We start from the raw sequence: 22,205 nt of genomic DNA on the forward strand, positions 1-22,205 counted from the left end.
TCACCACACTTACACATTTTACAAAGTGGAGAGGTCTATGTACCCAACCAGAAGGCCATCCTGAGGTCAGTAAGTCATCAGATTTGTTTTGCAATGTTTTGGTGTGTGAAGCACATGGATGATTCAAGTGTGGCAAGGCTTTCGAATGTATATTGCATCTTTGCTGTGTCCTCTGCTATGAGAATGTTTGAGGCACAAGGATAGAGCTGCAAAGTTATGTGGAGTTTTGGCATGAGTGAGCAATAAATATGGAACAGTGTGACAAGTAAAGTTTTGCAGTATGGAATCTTAGGACACCCACCTGCTGCATGATACTATTGTTATGTCTCATCTCACCAGATTCTTTAATTGCTTTAAAGTATGTAAAATAATCTACATTGATATTATAGTCAGGTTCCATCTTGTACAGATTTTGTGATCAAACTACAGTGCAGAAAATAGGTGAAGCAAGTAATATCGAGAACATGTCCAAATCAGCTCATATACTCAAAGGCTCCATTGTAGCTAATACAGGTTGGAGTTATATAAGATAGTTCTGGAGTTCTGACCTTCTGGTAGATAAATACTTCACAACCATAACTACCCACTGATTATACTGGCTTTTCAACTTCAGTTTGTCCATGGTCTGAAAATCACTCACCTGGCCCAAAGAATGAACCTCTGCTGCTTCTTCATTTTGTGCTGTTCTCCAACTTTGCTTTCATCTTTCTGAGCTAGCAGCTGATTCTGTACAGCCCCTACATCCTCACAAAAATGCCTTCATCAGTGTGATGTCTGATTTTCTACCCTCAAAAAGCTTTTGGACTTCATTCAATATACTAGTCTTTGAAGTCAGACAACGTTGTTAATGCTCCACGCTGACTCCACCCTAGCAGCGTCATCATTATGGAACTTCCAACTTTAACTCTAGACTACTTCCTGTTATCTCCTATCTATTTGCTTTTACCTGTTTACTGTCAGATTTTTATGTATCCTAATTTTTATGCAACCAGGTCAATGTAACTTGAGCTTTCAGAGTCCATTTGCATGCATATTTTGGCTGCCATTCTGGACCCAGCCCCATCATCCTGTTATGCTCTTTTGCTCTTTTTTTATTTCTTTCTCTTTACCCCTCCTGAACCTCTCACTTCTATCATCTTGCTCCTTTCACTTCTCCACTCTCAGGTACACTGCCCTCCCAATTCCCTACCCTCAATGTTTCTTGCTGCTGTCCCAGGCTTGACTCTCTCTTGGAAATGCCTACAGCTTCACGCAGTGCTCCTCTTGGCATCGTCCAATGGGCTCACCAAGGCACTCAGTGCTGGCCCATTACAAGCAGCAACCCCATTGCCCATCTCACTCACCAAATTCCTGTTCAGTGTATCTGCTGGGGGCTAACTTTGCCAATTACTTTCCTGTCCAACTCATCCATCCCATTTCTGACCCTGTACACTCTGCCAGTGGGTTAACTCTCACTACCCCTCTACGCATCTCCCTACGAAATGTCCTTTTACTTGTGAACAAGGCCCTTGCCATCCATGGACTTATTGTGGATGATTGCATCCATATCATGGCCTAACTGAGGGATGATGACAACTTTCCCCTAACTGAAGCCTCCCCACCTGGCTATACTTTCTACCACTTGCCCTGTTAAGAGCATCAGGTTGGTGTGGTGCTTATCATCAGATCACACCTTGGCCCTTACTCCTCTGCCACTTTGTTTACCTCTGAGCATATCACCTTGCCCCACCCTTCTCTCCTCTCTTTCAGAACTTTAATTCTCTACCGCCCTCCTAAGTACCAAGTCAATTTTCTCACCCAGATATCTTCACTGCTTTCCTACCTCAGCCTCGCCATTAAATTACTTCTCATCCTTGGTGATTTCAACCTCTATCTCAACTCATCATGCTTGCTTTCTCTCCTTCGAGTTTCACTGCCCTCTTATCCTCCCTAAATCTCTCCCTCCATGCAAACTCCCCAACCCATATTGACGGCCACCTCCTTAACCTTGCCATCTCTGATCACTTCCTTGTATCATTCTCCACCCACATCCCCTTTCCACACCCCAACCCTTACTATTTCTGTATCTATCCCTGGAAAAAACTATTCCCCAATTTGTTCACAACTGCACTGTCAAAATCTTTGGCCTTTGGGCACCACAAAATTTCTGCATGTTTGATATCCCAATCCCCAATAGTCCATTCTCTCTCTCGCACTCTGGTTGTTTCCCCAGTATGGCCCTCATCTCCAGTCACTTAAGTCCAAAGGACACAGCCTTGAACAGATATGGCAGCAATGGTTTAACCATTCAGATCTGGCTGGATCACGTAAAACTCTATCAACTCCTGCTCTCATCTGCTAAAACCACTCTATTCCAAGATTACCCCAGAATACAGAGATAACCCCTGGCTTCCATTCTCTACTGCAAATTATCTTCTTAAAACCTTCTCTCCTGTTTCTTCCACCATCGCCTCCAACAATAAATGCAAGGAGCTCACGGACTTCTTTGTCACTAGGATCAAGCCAATCCAATCAGCTGTTTCTGTCGCATTCCTCCCTTCCACTAGCCCACTGGGTTAAACTTCCTCTAAAGGCCCCCCTCCCTTCCCTAGCCCTGAACTTGCATCTTTCTCTGGTTTCTCTCTTATCTCCCCTCATGCCCTCTTCAAGCTCAACTTGTCCATGAGACCCGCATTCTGCTGCCATGATCCTATTCTTTCTAAACTGAACATTCAACTTTCCTTTCTGGCTTCTCTGTTTACTGATATTCTTAACAGTTCCAACTTCTCTTTCCTCTCCAAAGTCCTTAAATGTGCTGATGCTTCCCAAATCTGCACCCATCTTTCCTGGAACCCCACGTTTAAATTCCTTCAATCAGATTTCTGTCCCTGACTCAATATCGAAACAGTACTTATCAAAGTCACAAATGACATACTATCTGACTGTGACAAGGGTAAACTACCCCTCCTTCTCATCCTTCTTGATCTGTCTGGAGCCTTTTACACAGTTGACCACACCAACCACTTCCAACACCTCTCCACTGTTGTTCAGCTGGCTGGGACTGCTTTCACCTGGCTTCATTCTTATCCATCGATGTGTAGCCAGCGAATCACTTGCAATACCTTTCTTCCCACTTCCTTAATGGTACAGCTGGCATTACATCTGAACTGAAAATCTAACCTTTGCACCTTCCTATTTCTTATCTACATGCTGCCCCTTGGTGGCATCATCTGAAAGTGCAGCATATGTTTCACATATATGTTGACAACACCCAGCTCTACCTCACCAGTACCTCACCTGACTCCTCCACTGTTGCTAAATTATCAGACTGTTTGTCCAACATCCAGTACTGCATAAGCAGAATTTTCCTTCAATTAACTATTGAGAAGACTGAAATCATTGTATTTGGTCCACTGTCCAAATTCTGTTCTCTAGCTACCAACTCCATCCCTCTCCATGGCAACCGTCTGAGACTAAAACAGACTGTTTGCAATCTTAGTGTCATATTTGGCCCCAAAATGAGTTTCTGACCACATATCTGCAACATCATTAAGACCTCTATTTTCACTTCCATAGCACTGCCTGACTCTGCCCCATCTCAGCAAATTTACTGCTGAAAGCCTCATTCATGCCTTTGTTATCTCTAGACTTGACTATTCCAGCACACTCCTGGCTGATCTTACACATTCTACCCTCTGTAAATTTGAGGTCATTCAAAACTTTGCTGCCCATGTCATTACACACACCAGATCCTGTTCACCTATCATCCCTATGCTCGCTAATCAACAATGGCTCTCTGCTAAGAAACGTCTTGATTGGAAAAACCTCATCCTTGTTTTCAAATCCCTCCATGGTCAGGCCCCCTCCTTAGCTCTGTCATCTCCTCCAGTGCCGCAGTCCTCCGAGATATCTGTGCTTACCTAATTCTGGCTTCTTGAATACAGCCGATTTTAATTGTTCCACCATTGGTGGCCATGCCTTCAGCTGCCTGGGCTGTAAGCTCTGGAATTCCCTCCCTATATCTCCCTGACTTTCTACTGCACTTTCCTCCTTTAAGGCACTTCTTAAAACTTACTTCTTTAACCAAGCTTTTGGTCATCTGACCAAATATCTCCTCATATGTCTTGGTTTCAAATTTTGCTTTATAAAGCTCCTGTGAAGTGCCTTGGTTCATTTTATTATGTTAAAGACTCTATATCAATAGAAGTTGTTGTTACATAAGGAATTGCTTTTAACTTTTCTCTGGACCCAAGTTGACAAGCAGCTTTGTTATGTCTTAAGCCCATTATTAACAGAGATGAATTATGACCATGGATCACTCACCCATCAATACCACAAAAACTGCAGAGAAATTGGAGCAATCCCTGTGCCCGAACAAGTAGGCCTGAGGAATACCCAATATTAGGGTTCAGGCCTCATTTAAGTGAGGACAATGAGCTGCAGCATACTGGGCATCTCAGGCTAATACCAACTAAATTGAGAAATGGGGAAACGATCGCAGGGAAAGGGTTGATCAGGAAAGAGGTGGTGACTGGGGTGGGTGGTAGAGATGATCGGGGCAAGGCAGTTGATTGGGAGAAAGGGAAGGATTTAGGAGGGAAGGGATGACTGGGAGTGAGTGTGGTAATTGAGGGGGGTGGGGGCCACAGCTCCCACCTTCACATTCAGGTAAGTATTTTTTTTAAATCAAACTTACCATTTGATGCTGGCCTCCAACTGCTCCTTTTTCTATCATAGTCAACAAAGCGCCATCGGCAGTTTGGGGAAAAAGGGCCTCAAACGGGTATTAGAATCACAATGTAGAAGAGGCCCTTCGGCCCATTGAGTCTGCACCGACACGTGAGAAACACCTGACCTACCTACCTAATCCCATTTACCAGCACTTGGCCCATAGCCTTGAATGTTATGATGTGCCAAGTTCTCATCCAGGTACTTTTTAAAGCAACCCGCCTCCACCACCCTCCCAGGCAGTGCATTCCAGACCGTCACCACCCTCTGGGTAAAAAAGATTTTCCTCACATCCCCCCTAAACCTCCTGCCCCTCACCTTGAACTTGTGTCCCCTCATGACTGACCCTTCAACTAAGGGGAACAGCTGCTCCCTATCCACCCTGTCCATGCCCCTCATAAACTTGTACACCTCGATCAGGTCGCCCCTCAGTCTTCTCTGCTCCAACGAAAACAATCCAAGTCTATCCAACCTCTCTTCATAACTTAAATGTTTCATCCCAGGCAACATCCTGGTGAATCTCCTCTGCACCCCCTTCAGTGCAACCACATCCTTCCTATAATGTGGCGACCACAACTGCACACAGTACTCCAGCTGTGGCCTCACAAAGGTTCTATACAAGCCCAACATGACCTCCCTACCTTTGTAATCTATGCCTCGATTGATAAAGGCAAGTGTCCCATATGCCTTTTTCACCACCCCATTAACATGCCCCTCTGCCTTCAGAGATCTGTGGACACATTCGCTAAGGTCCCGTTGTTTTCCCAGAACTTTCTAGTGTCATGCCATTCATTGAATACTTCCATGTCAAATTACTCCTTCCATAGTGTATCACCTCACACTTTTCAGGGTTAAGTTCCATCTGTCACTTGTCTGCCCATTTGACCATCCCGTCTATATCTTCCTGTAGCCCAAGACACTCAGCCTCACTGTTAACCACCCGGCCAATCTTTGTGTCATCCACAAACATACTAATCCTACCCCCCACATAGTCATCTATGTCGTTTATATAAATGAAATAATAGGGGACCCAGCACAGATCCCTGTGGTATGCCACTGGACATGGGCTTCCAGTCACTAAAGCATCCTTCTGTCATCACCCTCTGTCTCCTACAACTAAGCCAATTTTGAATCCACCTTATCAAATTACTCTGTACCCCATGTGCATTTGCCTTCTTTATAAGTCTCCCATGTGGGACCTTGTCAAAGGCTTTGCTGAAATCCATATAAACTACATCAACTGCACTAACCTCATCTACACAACTGGTCACCTCCTCAAAAAATTCAATCAACTTTGTTAGGCGTGAACTCCCTCTGACAAAGCCATGCTAACAATCCCTGATCAAACCTTGCCTCTCCAAGTGCGGATAGATTCTCACCTTCAGAATTTTCTCCAATAGTTTCCCTACCACTGACGTGAGGGTCACTGGTCTGTATTTCCCTTGGTTATCTCTACAACCCTTCTTAAATAGAGGAACCACATTAGCTGTTCTCCAGTCCTCTGGCATCTCCCCCGTGGCCAGAGAGGAATTAAAAATTTGGGTCAGACCTGAGATCTCCTCCCTTGCCTCCTTCAGCAGTCTGGGACACAAATCACCCCGACCTGGAGATTTGTCCACTTTTAAGCCTACCAACACCTCCAATACCTTGTCACTCCCTATATCAATTTGCTCAAGAACCTCGCAGTCTCTCTCCCCGAGTTCCATAACTTCATCCTCGTTCTCTTTGTTGAAGGTGGATGTGAAGAATTCATTCAACACTCTACTGATGTCCTCTGACTCCACTCATAGATTGCTCCCCTGGTCCCTAATGGGCCCTACTCTTTCCCTGGTTATCCTCTTCCCATTGATATACTTATAGAACATCTTGGGATTTTCCCTACTTTTACCAGCCAGAGCTTTTTCATATCCCCCTCTTTGCTCTCCTAATTGCTTTCTTAAGCTCCATCCTGCACTTTCTGTACTCCACTAATGCTTCTGCTGATTTGTTCCCCTTGTACCTGCTAAAAGCCTCTCTTTTCCAGCTCATTGTATCCTGAATATCTCTGGTCATCCATGGTTCTCTGGGCTTGCTACTCCTTCCTATCACCCTAGAGGGAACATGTTATATGTTATATGGTATATGGTATACCCTCCCCATTTCCTTTTTGAACACCCCCCACTGCTCTTCTGTAGATTTCCCCACAAGTAGTCTACCTTGGCCAGATCCTGCCTTATTTTACTCAAATCTCTCTCCCACAATCCAAAACATTTTTTTGCAAATTGTCTATTTTCTTTTTCCATAACAAGCCTAAATTGTACCATGTTATGGTCGCTATCACTAAAATGCTCCCCCACCACCACCTCAGCCACCTGTCTAGCTTCATTCCCCAGAATTAGGTCCAGCACTGCGCCGTCCCTTGTTGGACCCTCTACATATTGACCTAAAAAGTTCTCCTGTACACATTTCAAGAAATCTACTCCATCCAAGACCTTAACACTATGTCTATCCCAATTAATGTTAGGAAAGTTGAAATCACCTAATATAATTACCCTATTGTTATTGCTTTTACACATCTCCACAAATTGTGCACATATTTGCTCCTCAATTTCCCGCTGACTATCTAGGGGTCTATAATAAACACCGAACAACGTGGCTGCCCCTTTTTTATTCCTAAGCTCTACCCACAAAGCTTCATTCGATGCCCCATCCAAAATATCATCTCTCCTTACTGCAGTAACTGACTCCTTAACTAATAATGCAATGCCTCCTCCTCTTTTACCCACTCCCCTAACTCGCCTGAAGATTCTATATTCAGGTATGTTGAGCTGCCAATCCTGCCCCTCCCTCAACCAAGTCTCCGTGGTGGCTACTATATCACAATTCCACGTGTCAATCCTCACCCTTAACTCATCCGTTTTACCTGTAATGCTCCTGGCATTAAAGTAGAGGCCATCCAGCCTTGCCTTACTCCCTTGAAACTTAATGCGGCTGTACTCCCTCTGACTTGATTGTTTTACTGTATTATGATGTGTCCCTATTCTGCTAACCCCATTCTGTGTCCCCTCCCCCTGCCGAATTAGTTTAAACTCCTCCCAACAGCACTAGCAAACCTGCCCGCAAGGATGTTAGTCCCGCTCTGGTTCAGATGTAGACCATCCCACTTGTACAGGTCTGACCTTTCCCAGAAACGGTCCCAGTGATCCAGGAATCTAAAACCCTCCCTCCTGCACCAATTCTTAAGCCACGTATTCATCTGCACTATTCTCCTATTTCTGTGCTCGCTAGCACATGGCACTGGGATTAATCCAGAGATTACAACCCAAGAGGTCGTGCTTTTTAGATTACTGCCTAACTCCCTGAATTATTGATGCAAGGCCTCATCCCTCTTTCTGCCTATGTCATTGGTACCAACATGTACCATGACCTCTGCCTTATCACCCTCCCCCTTCAGGATGCCCCGCAGCCATTCAGTGACATCCCAGCCCCTGGCACCAGGGAGGCAACACACCATCCTGGAGTCACGTTGACAGCCACAGTAGCACCTATCTGTTCCCCTGACTATAGAATCCCCTATTACTATTGCCACGACACAGCCACGAATTTAACCCAGGACAGGAATTGGGCGGGTAAGGTCCAAGGCAAGCAACTAACCCTGTCTGACATCAATAGGGTGAGCCCTGGACTGTGTTCCTTTGCAACTTTCTGCTCCATCAGGCTTCAAAAGGAAAGTTTTGAAAGAAATGTTAAAAACTTACCTCTTTGGGTCTCTTCTAGGTTCAATTGTTCTTTCCCCTAGCTTCACCTGACAGGGGAGCCAAAACAGTTTCCCTGCTCAAGCCACCAGTTAATACAGATTGTGTCATCAGAGCCCGTTCTGCATGTTTATAGAAGGTACCACTGGCTTTGTGCAGGTATCCTTCCTGACTGCACACAAAAGCAGATTAAAATTGAATACTTCAGGAAGGAAGTTGGAAATCAGGGGGCACTGACTGCTTGGCTGGTTTCTACCAAGTGGGCAAGGTTAACTTCGCCCCCTTCCCCCACTCCCCAGTGTTTTCCTGCAACCCTCCACCACCCCACCAACCCCCACTACACCCTATTTTATTTTGTAGTCTCCCAGTAGCTGTAACGTACACTTAACTCTTTTAACTTCCATTTTGGAGTCCTTCTGGACACCTTTTCAAATGGATATTAGTTGAAAAAAAATCAGTAGAGACTTTAGCTCCTAAACTATTGATCTTTATCCCCGGCCTCCTTTTTGTTTTCCTGTTGATGCTCCTAGTTACCCACATCAATCATGTAAAAAGGTTTCTCCCTTCAATCCTGTCAGCTTGGCTAACCCATCATTTTCTTCCAAATGCCAATTAACCTGCAATACATTTCCTGCAATTCCTCTTTTTATTTAAGATATTTCACAGAGCTCATATTCTAGGTGATTTACCTGAAGGCAACTGTCACCCTTGTAGACAAATTGAGTTGGATAACATTCGTAATAGGACAAGTTGTTCTGAAGGAACAGGTTTTATGAGCTTTACACATTCTACACTATTCATATATTTTTCTTTCCCCACCTATTTTTAAATCTATCGTTTTATCTCCACCTTTTAGCCCATTTCGATCCCTTCCCTTCACCCCACCCCCACTAGGGCCATCTGCCACTTGTTTCTCCTGCTTTCTACCCTTAATGTCACCATTAGCACATTCCTTTGATAATATCACCACCGTCAACACCCCTTTGTCCTTTTGTCTACGACATCTTTGGCAATCTCTTCTTTGCCTCCACCTATCACTGGCCCTCTATCTAGCTCTACCTGTCCCACCCCCCTCTACCAGCTTATATTTCACCACATTTCTAAATTTCTTTAGTTCTGATGAAGAGTCATACGGACCCGAAACGTTAATGGTATTCCTCTCCGCAGATGTTGTCAGACCTGCTGAGTTTTTCCAGCTATTTTTGTTTTTGCTACACTATCCATTGTTTATTCAGTGAAAAACTTTGTCTACTTAACTACAGTCAATGCATTTCAAAGTGATTCATCATATGTGAAGGGCTTTGAAATGTCTCTGAATGATGCGATAAACTCAAATATTTCTTTCGTTCACACTTTTGTGCATTTTAACCAAATGTAATAGTTCTGTCATAAAAAATATAGCATCTGAAAGCGACTAAATATTGCTCAATGCTAGTCAGATCACATTTTAAACAAAATCAACATCCCGATGTTATAAAGTATTGCACAACTGCTTACCTTGGAGGTTTATTTTCAGCAAGTTTATATTCTGTCAGTTTCTTCTGATCATAGAGACCAGCATAGATGTAATAAAAAATGTGAAAGTTCTTCTCGCATCTGAAAATAAATAATATTGCTGACATTAGAGCATCCATCAATTCTTCAAATGAACTTTTAAAGTCTGAAATGTAATAAAGACTACAAGAAAAATTAGTTTTTGAGAAGGAATATTTTAAAATTCAAATTCTCATAAATAAAGGCCTGTTCATCATTTTAGTCTAAATTACTGAACCAAACTAGTACTATCATTTTAACATATATTTTTATGATTATACTTTTTTACATAATACCACTGTTTAAAGCATAAATGTCTACAACATAGAGCAGACCATTTGACCAATTGTGTCTGTCCAAATTCTTAATGCAATCTAAATCTTTTCCCACTAGCCCAATTACTTCCAAAAGCTGTGTATTTTCCCCTGCTTCAAATTTTATCCAGTTTTTTTTTTATTCATTCATGGGATGTGGGCTTCACTGGCTGGGCCAGCATTTATTGCCCATCCCTAATTGCCCTTGAGAAGGTGGTGATGAGCTGTCTTCTTGAACCGCTGCAGTCCATGTGGTGTAGGTACACCTACTGTGCTGTTAGGAATGGTGTTCCAGGATTTTGACCCAGCAGCACTGAAGAAATGGCGATATATTTCCAAGTCAGGATGGTGAGTGACTTGGAGGGGAGCTTCCAGGTGGTGGTGTTACCATCTATCTGCTGCCCTTGCCCTTCTACATGGTAGTAGTCATGGGTTTGGAAGATGCTGTCGAAGGAGCGGTGGTGAATTCCTGCAGTGCGTCTTGTAGATGGTACACACTGCTGCCACTGTGCATTGGTAGCAGAGGGAGTGAATGTTTGTGGATGTGGTGCCAATCAAGTGGGCTGCTTTGACCTGAATGGTGTCAAGCTTCTTTAGTGTTGTGGGAGCTGCACTCATCCAGGCAAATGGGGAGTATTCCATCACTCTCCTGACTTGTGCCTTGAAGATAGTGGACAGGCTTTGGGGAATCAGGAGGTGAGTTACTCATCGCACGATTCCTAGCCTCTGACCTGCTCCTGTAGCCACAATATTTATGTGGCTAGTCCAGTTCAGTTTCTGATCAATGTTAACCCCCAGGATGTTGATAGCGGAGGATTCAGTGATGATAATGCCATTGAACATCAAGGGGCAATGGTTGGATTCTGTCTTGTTGGAGATGGTCATTGCCTGACACTTGTGTGATGCAAATGTTACTTGCCACTTGTCAGCCCAAGCCTGGATATTGTCCAGGTCTTGTTGCATTTGGGCATTGACTTCTTCAGTATCTGAGGAGTTGCGGAAGATGCTGAACATTGTGCAATCATTAGCGAACATCCCCTCTTCTGACCTTATGATGGAAGGAAGGTGATTGATGAAGCAGCTGAAGATGGTTGGGCCTAAAAGAAGTAAAGTATGCCATGGGCCAAATGCTTTAAAGACATTTCCTCTAATCCTTCTCCTTACTTGCTTGTTATAATAAATTACACTTGTGAATTTCCATTGTATGCTTTGTACAGCTTTAACGTCCTTTTTATAATGAACCTCCCAAAGCTGCAATTGGTGCTACAATTGTGGCCCAACAAATGTTTTGTACAAATTAATACTTTCTTCTTTACTTGAACGCTCCATGCCCCAATTCGTAAAACATTTTATGGCTTTAACCATCTGATCTTTATCCCCGATCTCCTTTCTTTTCCCATCGATGCTTCCAGCCACCCATGACAGTCATGTAAAAAGATTTCTCCCTTTGATCCTGTCAGCTCTGTTAACCCATCATTTTCTTCCGAACGTCACACTTTCAGGATATTATATATTTGAAGTCTTCAGTCTGCCTGATCATCCATATCCTTCAGCGTATTTCTGCTAAGAGAATACTCACATTCCTTGTTTCTACTCCCGACAAATATTATCTCACACTTCTCTACTTGATAGATGTTTATTAGGCAAGAGTATTGAGGATTACAGAACCAAGGTGAATAGATGGAATTAAGATGCAGATCAGCTGTGATCTAACATAAAGGTGGAGCAGGCTCAAGGAGCTGAATGGCCTAGTCTTCATCCTATATTCCGTTAAATTCAATTTTCTTTGATTGTTGTGCCCAAGGCTTTTGAAGTCCTTACTAGAAATTTTGACATCATGTTTCCTAAGTGCAAGTCCAAAACATCCAAATATATCAAAAACAAAACCGAACCTAGCGCTGATCTAATGCACACCACTTTCAACCTGTCTCTAATTTGAACAGCTATGCATCCTAACTCTTTATTTTCACTCATGTAACCAGCTTTTTTTCCCCAGTTTTGAAATAAGTAAACAATGGTCGAGGTAGATCAGGAAGTACCAGTAGTAATGCAACCATGAGCTCTAAAAGCTGGGGATTGTAGAAATGGGGAAAGACTAGCGAAAGTAAGAAGAAAACCAACATTTTCTGGAACTGGGAAGAAATGACTTGAGCAAGAGACTAGACAATGATCATACACAATGAGGACTTGAAAAGGCATGCAAAATGCAATAGTTGGATATTAAGAAGGAACAAAAGAGTACATTTCAAAATATTGTTAGATACAAAATTAAATTATTCTTATAACAATATTAGTTCTTGATAACAGTAGAAATGCAAATTTGGTGCATATCAAAGTGAAGGATGTTAGTGCCGCAGAACACAACAATTTCCCATTTGGACAACCAACGTCAGCAACAAGTATTCCCAGTTAAGGTACAGCTGGCTAATTTCAGTATTAACCAAAGTCCTTAACATAATAGAATCGCATGCACAGTTGAGGAAAATATTAATTGATAGGTAAAATGGAGGAAAGTGTTTAAACCTAGAGATTACATACGCAGGTTGTTGAATAACTCTTGATTTTTCTAACAAATATTCAGAGATCTTTGCTCCCATTACAGCCCCTGTGGGAGTGAACTTCATTTCTAGATATTTCCCAAATCGACTGGAATTATCATTGATTGCAGTGCAAGCATTTCCAAAGGCTTCCACAAGTGGATTAACTTGAAGAATTTTCTCTCGCAGAACACGGTTATTAGCCTGCAACATAAGGCATATGTGCATTAGCTAAACATTAACCTTATTAAAAAGGAGTTTTGTGATTATGATTGTAAGGTCCCTTTTTGCTTTCAGCTTAGTACAGCAACGACCAGAATGCAGAACTGCAGGGGAAAAGCAGTCACAACAGTTAACAATGTGAAAACTGTTAACACCATAGGTGAGAGATTAGAGTGGCAGGGATAGATGATAGATCACACACTGGAATGATAGTGACAATGGGCACATATTTGGCCACCAACACAAGCAATCGTAGCAGCACAGGTTCATCCGCAGCGGGAGCAGGGATAATTGTCCATCACGTATGACAGACCAGGACACTGGTTAACATCAGATACAAGGCTTCTGGCCCCAGGTAGCCAGTGAACATTAACACAGGAAATCAGCAAGCATGGAATTAAAATAAATATCAGAACATATGCCAGAGTTTTAAATTCTATATTTAAATAAAAATTCATATGCTATTTTGCTGCATTTTTAATCATTATAAACACAAAAAAAGGCGTAAAGTACAGTTCTATCCATTTCAGAGATGCATTCCATTAACATGCTTAATGTTAATAGTTATTACACCAAACATACCTTTCCCAGATAGGTTAAGTGTTGAACAATCAAATGTGCACTCTCTGTCTTCCCGGCACCACTTTCTCCACTTATGATAATGCACTAGTATGGACAAAACAAATGACAAGTCATACCAAAAAGTCCTGATTAAGAGGCAACTCTTATGAAAATTCTGCAATCAAAGCACACATAACTTTATCATGCTCTTTCTGAAATGCTGCATAAACAATTGGCTCAAACAGAAACAGTTTTAATTGTTAAATTGTAACTAAGTAAACAGAAATCTTAAAAACTTAAAGAAATTATTGATGAAACAATGTTATCTTAATAAAACAAATGCAATGCTACCTTGTTGAAAAAAAGCTTATGAAAGCACCTTAATTCCTGATGCAGTTAGCCAATTGCTAGATAAATTGATAGCCTATAACTTTATGAGGTTAACTCATCTACATAATTATTCATAGTTGCCTGCACAATGTACCACACAAAGTCATGCTGAAATTTAAAGGAATACAGCCAGCTAAATATAGATAAGGGGGAGGGAAGGGGGAATTTTTAGAGCTTATAAACTGGCTCAAAATGCATTTTCTCTGCAGGCTTCAGAACGTTGCCATCAGGCTCAAATGCAGGTCAGAAGCATGCACTGTGCAGGAAACAGTCAGTCACCTGTGATTTTACCTGAATTGGCCAATTAATGGCCAGAGGTTGGGCTTGCCATTCAATTAAGATCAGAGCGGGCACTCGAAGCTGGAAGGCCAATACGAGGCCCTCCAGCTTAGAAGCAGCAGCAGGATGCCATGGCAAGTGAGTGAGGCCACCCTCTGGCCATTAATTGGCCAAAATTGGTCCTCTCTCCAACTTATTCAAATTTAAAATAAATAAAGGCTTTTTCAGCCAAACACCATCGTAGAAGGAGGGAAGAACCTTTCTACAGGGTGGACTGTGGCTGCAGTTGAACCCAGGTAGGCAGGAAGGCCATCTCCAGAAGACTGCACTTCCTCCAACAAGAGGCCTTACTTAACAGGCCCTTCACAAGGTTAAATGGCTACCCGATGGAGCTGAGGAACCAGCACGCCGAGTGGCAGCAAGAAATTCCATGCCTGTCCACCTCCTTGCCTCTCCCCATCAGTGATTAAAAATTCAGTCCCATATTTTTGGCTGACAATATGGAGGGGGCTGGGAAGATTAGTCCATTTTCACTCCTATGCGTCCTTCTAGAGCTTGGCTGTGTACCATACTTGGCAGGAAGTAGCATCAGTTTCAATGTTGTGTGCCCTATCCAAAATATTTGAGCCCAGATCTAGAAGATGATTGCATGCTTCAAATAGCAAGGTAAGATTACTCAAACATACCACGTATTGGTAAACAGCTTCAGAGTGAATGCTACAAAGAGTTGCCTGTCAACCTATTGAATACTTAGGGGGAGAAATTCGCTCACGTGGCATCGCTACACAGACTTATATCAATTCCCCAAGGGGCAGGCAAGACTGACTGCCTCCACAGCCTGTGTGATGTGCTTCACTGATATTATTGAAGAACACCATTCAGGCTGCGCAGGTAAAGGGCCATGGCCCTGCCTGCTCTGGTAGATCAATACAAGTCTGGCAGTACTGCTAGAATCAGCACAATGCAAATAAATATTTCCACATTTATGTTTATCATGCCAAATCTCATGCAGATCTATGGCTCTGCTAAGCATCTCATGCATATCCATACGACAGCAGAGTACACATTTCAATAAGGCAACATACCATTGAAAATTATGCCATACTTAACCGTCCAAGGGAAGCACACCTCACAACACTGTAGCACCCCTAGCTATGTGCTGTACGGTTTTTACTGGCTGGCCTATAGATTACTATATGTTGGTCAGTGTGAATGTGCCTTTCTCGCTTTTAACATCCTAAGACTACGTTGCTGCTTTTACAAGATGGCACAGATTTTGATAGCAGGATCCTTACCTGGATAGGATAGTCTCACTGTAAAGGAGAAATAGTGAAGGCTCATCGCTTCTGACGTGCAGAAGAACAACAGTGGGGTCTATAGAACTGCATATTTAAATAAAGGCACCACAGTTTCCTATCTAAGGCAAACAGGCTTCCTCCTTATCACTTTCTGACCCTCCTCACTCCCTTTAAACTGCTGAAGGAGTTTATATAATTTCCAATCATAACGATTTAGGGTGTTTGCATGAACTTTAAGCTCCCTGAAATACTGGGCAGAATTTTCTGCCTACCGGGCAGGCGGGCCCAAACCAATCTCCAGCGGGTGGGGAGCCGATCCCTGCCAGAGAAGCGGGCGCTGCCGCCATTTTACGTGGGCGGGCCAATTAAGGCCCGCCCATGTGACGTCTGCCAGGGAGTGCTCCCAGTGTGGGTGAGGGGATTCCCCAAAAGCGAGAGAGTGCTCTTTCATACAACGCACGAAAGAGCGCACATCTCCCTGAGGCTAAGTGCTGCCTCAGGGAGATCACTGACAGTTCTGAAAACATTAAAAATAGAAAAAAAATCATGAGATGGGACATATTCATAATTTACACAAAAACTCTATTAAACTCTTTAAACCCTACATGAAACCTCATCCCACCGGTGGATGAGTTTTCATGTTTTTTCTATTCCCCACTGGGGCTCCTGGCTTGCCCACCAACCTTAAAGTTGGACGGGCAGGTCCTTTAATTGATTTAATGATTCTGTCAATGGCCTCAATTGATTTTACTGCGCCCCTGCCGTCCTGAAGATTTAAATGGGGGGGGGCGGTGATGACCTTGGGGGCTTCCCCCGATGTCATCTTGCGTCATTTTACGTGTCGGCAAGCAGGCCCCGCCCCCTGCTCACCGGCGGCAAAATTCAGCCCACTGTGGGCAGAATCATCCCAGATTTGCACTAAGTGCGGTAGCCGGTGGGCAAAACATTTCCAGGAAACAAGCCGTTTCCATGGCGGGTGGGCTCTCGTTCGCCCACCATGCCACCACCTCGCCAAGCACCACATTTAAAGTCCAGCTGCACACACACCTCTCATTACTTCCAGCCCACGACAGAAGACATGGCCCCTATAGGCAAAAAGACTGCAGACTCCAGGTTTAATGGGCCATCCCTCCAGTGCCTTTTGGACACAGTGGAGGCCCGCCATGATGTCCTTTACCCCCGCTCTGGCCGCAGGATGGGCAGCAACCTCACTAATCTGGCTTGGGAGGCAATGCCAGTGATGGTCAGCACCAATGCCCTGCAAAAGAGGCCAGCCACCCAGTGTCCCTACAGGATGAATGGCCTCATTCGTTTCGCCAGGTTAACTCATCTTCTCATCACTCCCAACTCACAAACCCATCTGCAGGGGTCTCACACCTCAAGGGAGAACACCACTAACTCTCACACATACCCTCACATCCCCATCAGGCTCATACCCTCTTGAGCTCACGTCCTCATGCTGTCCATGGCTCTACTCACCACACAGACATTCCAGGCAGTGCCATGTGTGTTGTTCACACACACTCCACTGTTTTCATGCAGGAGAAGCCTGCTCTCCTCAGCAGGGAGATCCCAGACCGCTCATTCACTTTGAGGAGTGTGCCACCGCTTGACTGGTGAGGACATGGACCATGCCTGTGGTGACAGTGAGGTCGGCAGCGAACACCCTCATGAGGATCCTGCACAACATCCTCCCTCTCTCAACGCAAATGTGAGCGCTCCCTCTCCTGCTTTTGACTCTCTTGCCATGCACTACTTATCTCTACTTTGGTTCACAGAGAGCTCTGCCAAGTGACCAACACCCCCAACCAGCCATTGCCTCAGCTCCATCTATGTCCTCACCTTCAGCCAAGGGGTCACCTCCTCCATTGAAGAGCTGGAAATACGCAGCCTGGAAGATCCATTACTGCGCTTACCCACACCCTGCACCAGCGCAGAGACACACACTTCAGTGGAACCTAGATCTACAGCAGGCTCAGGTTCACAATCTGGTGGTCACTGCACAGGCACGTTTGCAGCAGGAGGCAGGTTCGTTTGAACTCCCTGGCACTCGGATGACAGCTAGGGATCAGGTATCTGTGAGGTCCGAGTCAGATGATGAGCCTCCAGGTTTGACCTTCCAACTCATCCCAGAGAGTCAACAGAAGGTGTGGGAACATCACGCAGAGCTATTGGAAGCCCTCAGCAGAGTGGCACACAAGTCAGAGGAGTGTGTCCGCCCACTCTCTGACGAAGTGGTGCTCACATGTGCATGTATGGGGATCCCCATGAGGAGGATGGCGTATGCCATCATGGGTCCAGCAAAATGCAGAGATGCGCATGGACCTGCAATACATCGTGAGAGCCATGGGTGAGTTCCTGCAGTGGCAACATATGGGGGAAATGTGACACCTCGACTTCCCTCAAGCTGCTCCTTCTCCTCAAGGAGTCAGGCCAGGGCCCCGGAACGTCCAAAGGGAGGTGGAGCGGCAAGCTGGACACCCCTGGGTCATGCATCAGGAATATCAGAGGCTGTCCTCTCCCTCTGAGTCCCCTTTACCTGTGAGTCCCTCAACCTCATCCTCTCTCACCACAGGGGAGCAGCTAGCCAACAAATGATTCTGGAGAGAGAAGTGTGTCTGTTTTTTTTATTCATTGATGGGATGTGGGCTTCACTGGCTGGGCCAGCATATATTGTCTATCCCTAGTTGCCCTTGAGAAAATGGTGATGAGCTGCCTTCTTGAACCGCTGCAGTCCATGTGGTGTAGGTATACCCACTGTGCTGTCAGGAAGGGAGTTCCAGGATTTGACCCAGCGACAGTGAAGAAATAGTGATATAATTCCAAGTCATGATGGTGAGTGACTTGGAGCGGAACTTCCAGGTGGTGGTATCCCCATCTATCTGCTGCCCTTGTCTTTCTAGATGGTAGCGGTTGTGGGTTTGGAAGGTGATGTTGTGGATTCCTGCAGTGCATCTTATAGATGGTACACACTGCTGCCACTGTGCATCGGTGGTGGAGGGAGTGAATGTTTGTGGATGTGGTACCAATCAAACAGGCTGCTTTGTCCTGGATGGTGTAAAGCTTCTTGAGTGTTGTGGGAGCTGCACTCATCCAGGCAAGTGGGGAGTATTCCATCACATTCGTGACTTGTGCTATGTAGATGGTAGACAGGCTTTGGGGAGTCAGGAGGTGAGTTCCTCGTTGCACGATTCCTAGCCTCTGACCTCCTCTTGTAGCCACAGTATTTATATTTAGCCCATTTCAGTTTCTGTGGTAGGGTCTTTCAGGGTGTCGTGCAAGCACTCTCCCACGCATGCGGATCCTTCCTGTTTCACACTCGCCTCAACGTCCTGAGCATTTTGAATGCTGCCTGCTGGGGTTCACTTTCAGTTGTCCATCTGAGCTGACCTGCAAATCCAGCCACCCAATGATCACACTCCCATGCAGCACCTGATCTCACCCACCATGACTGTCGTTTCACTTTCAACTTGGACAGCATGGTCTGGATTCAGTTTTTTGTGCACTCCCCAGTCTTTTCCCAAGCCCCAGTCACCCATTTCCTTTCCCCACATCACAGCTGACCCCCCTAGCATCACCTTCCACCTCCTCTCCGTGACCTACAAGCCACAATTTTTTCCTTCGGGGATGTCCAGGTGAACGCGCACGTCCCCTTCCTTCCCGAAAAGAATCCCAACCGCCTCACTCTGCCCTTGGTCATTCTCCCATTCCATCATACCATGCCCACCCTTGGTTTGCTCCCCAGGATGCAGTCATGGACCCATCAGACTCCTCCCTCGCACATTCATCTGGACATCACCACCACTGGACCCCTTTCTCCCTCTTGATCCCTCCTCCCCACTCAGAACCTCTTCCTCCCTATAGTCCTCCCACCCACAGAATCTCCCCAACTCCCACTTAATTCCTCCCCCTTCCTGACTCCCTCAGGCATCCTTACTTCTTCTGCCACCTTAGTCCTTTCCCCTCCCGACTCCTTCCTTCACCCTTGACCCTTCTTCCAGCCTTACTCCTTCCCCTTCCTGACTTCCTCAGACACCCTCACTTCTTCATCCAGCTTAATTCCTTCCTCCTTCCTGACTCCTTCCTCCGCCCTTACTTCTTCCTCCGCCATTACTCCTTCCCCTCTCCACACTCTTTTGCCTCCTCCAGACTCCTTCCCCTCTCCGCACTCCTTCTTCCCCCTGGACTCCTTCCCCTCTCTGTACTCCTTCCTTCCCCTCGACTGCTTCCCTTCTCCACACTCATCCTTCCCCCTGGACTACTTCCCCTCTCTGTAATCCTTCCTCCCCCTAGACTCCTTCCCCTCTCTACACTCCTTTCCCCCCCGAATCCTTTCCCTTACACCTTCCACCCCTGTAAACCTCCCTTGCCAGTTGCCATCTTCTCCCACTTTACCCCCTTCTCCCATGTACTCCCTCCCCCCCAACAATCTTACCAGCCCCCCGACACCTTCAATCCCCCCTCCTAACCTCAGCCCCCCCGATGCCTTCATTTCCCCTCCTCCCAACCTCGCCCCCCAATACCTTCATTCCCCTCCTCCCAACCTCGCCCCCCTGATACCTTCATTCCCCTCATCCCAACCTCGCCCCTCCTATACCTTCATTCCCCTCCTCCCAACCTCACCCCCTGTCACCTTCAATTCCCCCCTCCCAACCTCACGCCCCGACACCTTCATTTACCCCCTCCCAACCTCGCCCCCCCGACACCTTCATTCCCTCCTCCCAACCTCACCCTAGTGCTGGAAAATGGGATGCGAATAGTTAGGTACTTGTTTGACCGGCGCAGACTCGATAGGCCGAAGGGCCTTTTTTTGTGCTTTAGACCTCGATGACTCTGTGACACCTTCATTGCCCCCTCCCCACCTCACTCCCTGACACCTTCATCCCCCCTCCCAATCTCACCCCCTCAACACTTTCATTTCCCCCTCCCAACCTCACCCATCACCTTCATTCCTCCCTCCCAACCTCACCCCCAACACTTTCATTCCCCCTCCCAAACTCAGCCCCCAACATCTTTATCCCTCCCCACCAACCTCATCCCCCCGACACCTTCATTCCCCCCGCCCAACCTCACCCTCCTGACACCTTCATTCCCCCTCTCCTAACCACACTCCCCCGATGCCTTCATTCCCCCCTCCCAACCTCATTCTCCCGACACCCCTTCCTCTTGATCCTAGACCTTCCTCTCCCACCCCTTTGACCATCATCCGTTCTGAGCATCAATGATGACTTTCCAACTTCCGTAAGGTGTTTCCCAGCAAAGCCATGTCCAGGAGAATCTGCCCAGTATGCCATGGACATTCCTTCCAGCTCCCATTGCTGTCGGGCTCCAGCATCTTCTGCTCCTCGGATGTCCACCACATGAGCAAGGCCCTGGTGGCAAGTCCTGACTTCTGCACATCACAGTTGTGAAGACGTGTTCTGCACCGACATGTTTTCCCGCCAACGTGGGCAGATGATCCAGCAGGGGGGCGGTCGCCTGGCGGGTTGGCCTTACAATGATATGCTATACATTACAATGAGGGTCCTGACGTCCGATGGTGGGAATGCAACCTGCCATCGGCAGGAGAAGTGGACAATCACAAACTAGTTTCACAACATCGAGAAACCGATTTTTGACCTTCTCGCCATATTGTCTGCTAACGCCACCAAACACGCCCGACGCCAATGTGCACAGAAATTCCCGGCCTGCAATTTGCGGGGGGGCATTCAAAGCATAAAAAGCAAAACATTTAAAATAAATTTTAAAGCCTTACTGAGACATGCCATCAGCAAGACCAGTCAGGAATCCCAGTGCAGCCCAGGAGCTATAAAAATGGGTTATATAATCCTAACGCAGAGTAACTGAGAGGCTGACTCCCAGGACTTTGACTGTCATTACCAGAAAATCCAATAATAGCATTTCCTTTAGCAAGCCCATAAAACAAGCTTCGTTGTCAAAATAAATGTGAATTTGATTAACTTTTATTCCTTTCTAGGCCTTAAACTCTTTAAATAAATAAACCAGTCAACCAGCCTGGGAGCTGATTATCTATCCTAATCAGTCTCCATTTCTCTCCAGTTTGTCTTTCGAGTCTGATGGAGTGAAAGATATACATATGAGGCTTTTAAAACTACCACTTTACAGTATACTACTGAGGATAGACAAGTCAGGCAGCAGCTGGGCTGGAACACAGCTGCAAAAATGATCAGTCTGACATTTTAAGTTGTAGCTCTGGCAGGTGTTTCAGCACTAAAATTTAATTGAACTAAAATAATAAGAAAGCTAGCTGATTTCCCCTGGCCTCGCACATGGGTAGTCCAGGTCAATGTGAGTTTTTCAGGTCAAGCCAGCTTAAAGAGTGAGGATTAAGGAAACCAATGAGAAGGGAGAGGATAATGCAAATAGGAGCAGGGAAGGGGAGGTTTTTGAAGAGGGCAAGGTTATAGGGATCGAGAAGTCAGTAGAAGGAGAGGGAAAAGATTTCTGAAGAGATGGAGTCATGAAAGGGTAAAGGAATGGTATAGATGAAGAGAAAGGGGGGAGTTATACTGACTAAAATTCAATTGATTGGATTGGTTATTATTAAAATGGAAAAGATGCAAGGTCAGTGTAGCATTTGTGGGGTAGCTACAGCAAGTGCAGAGACCT

At 45.4% G+C, this 22,205-nt stretch overlaps 1 protein-coding gene across 17 annotated transcripts in view; it reads right to left on the bottom strand.

Annotated features, from left to right (window-relative positions):
• The window catches only part of myo3b (myosin IIIB), a 661,003-nt gene that overhangs the window by 415,247 nt on the left and 223,551 nt on the right, over positions 1-22,205 (bottom strand). For 14 of the 17 annotated variants that reach the window (XR_005944587.1, XM_041201000.1, XM_041200999.1 and 11 more), the window contains 3 exons: positions 13,630-13,713; positions 12,827-13,029; positions 9,939-10,037 (listed from right to left, as the gene is read on the bottom strand). Coding sequence is in view for 15 of the 17 variants with exons in the window: in XM_041201000.1 (XP_041056934.1) it covers positions 9,939-10,037; positions 12,827-13,029; positions 13,630-13,713 (386 nt within the window). In the remaining 2 variants the exon portion in view is untranslated. Of the gene's footprint in view, positions 1-8,541; positions 8,614-9,938; positions 10,038-12,826; positions 13,030-13,629; positions 13,714-22,205 lie in introns of those variants that run through there. The other 3 variants (XR_005944588.1, XM_041201012.1, XM_041201013.1) reach the window with 2 other exon arrangements.

This window comes from Carcharodon carcharias, chromosome 12, assembly GCF_017639515.1.
Source record: "Carcharodon carcharias isolate sCarCar2 chromosome 12, sCarCar2.pri, whole genome shotgun sequence".
Taxonomy (NCBI): Eukaryota; Metazoa; Chordata; class Chondrichthyes; order Lamniformes; family Lamnidae; genus Carcharodon; species Carcharodon carcharias.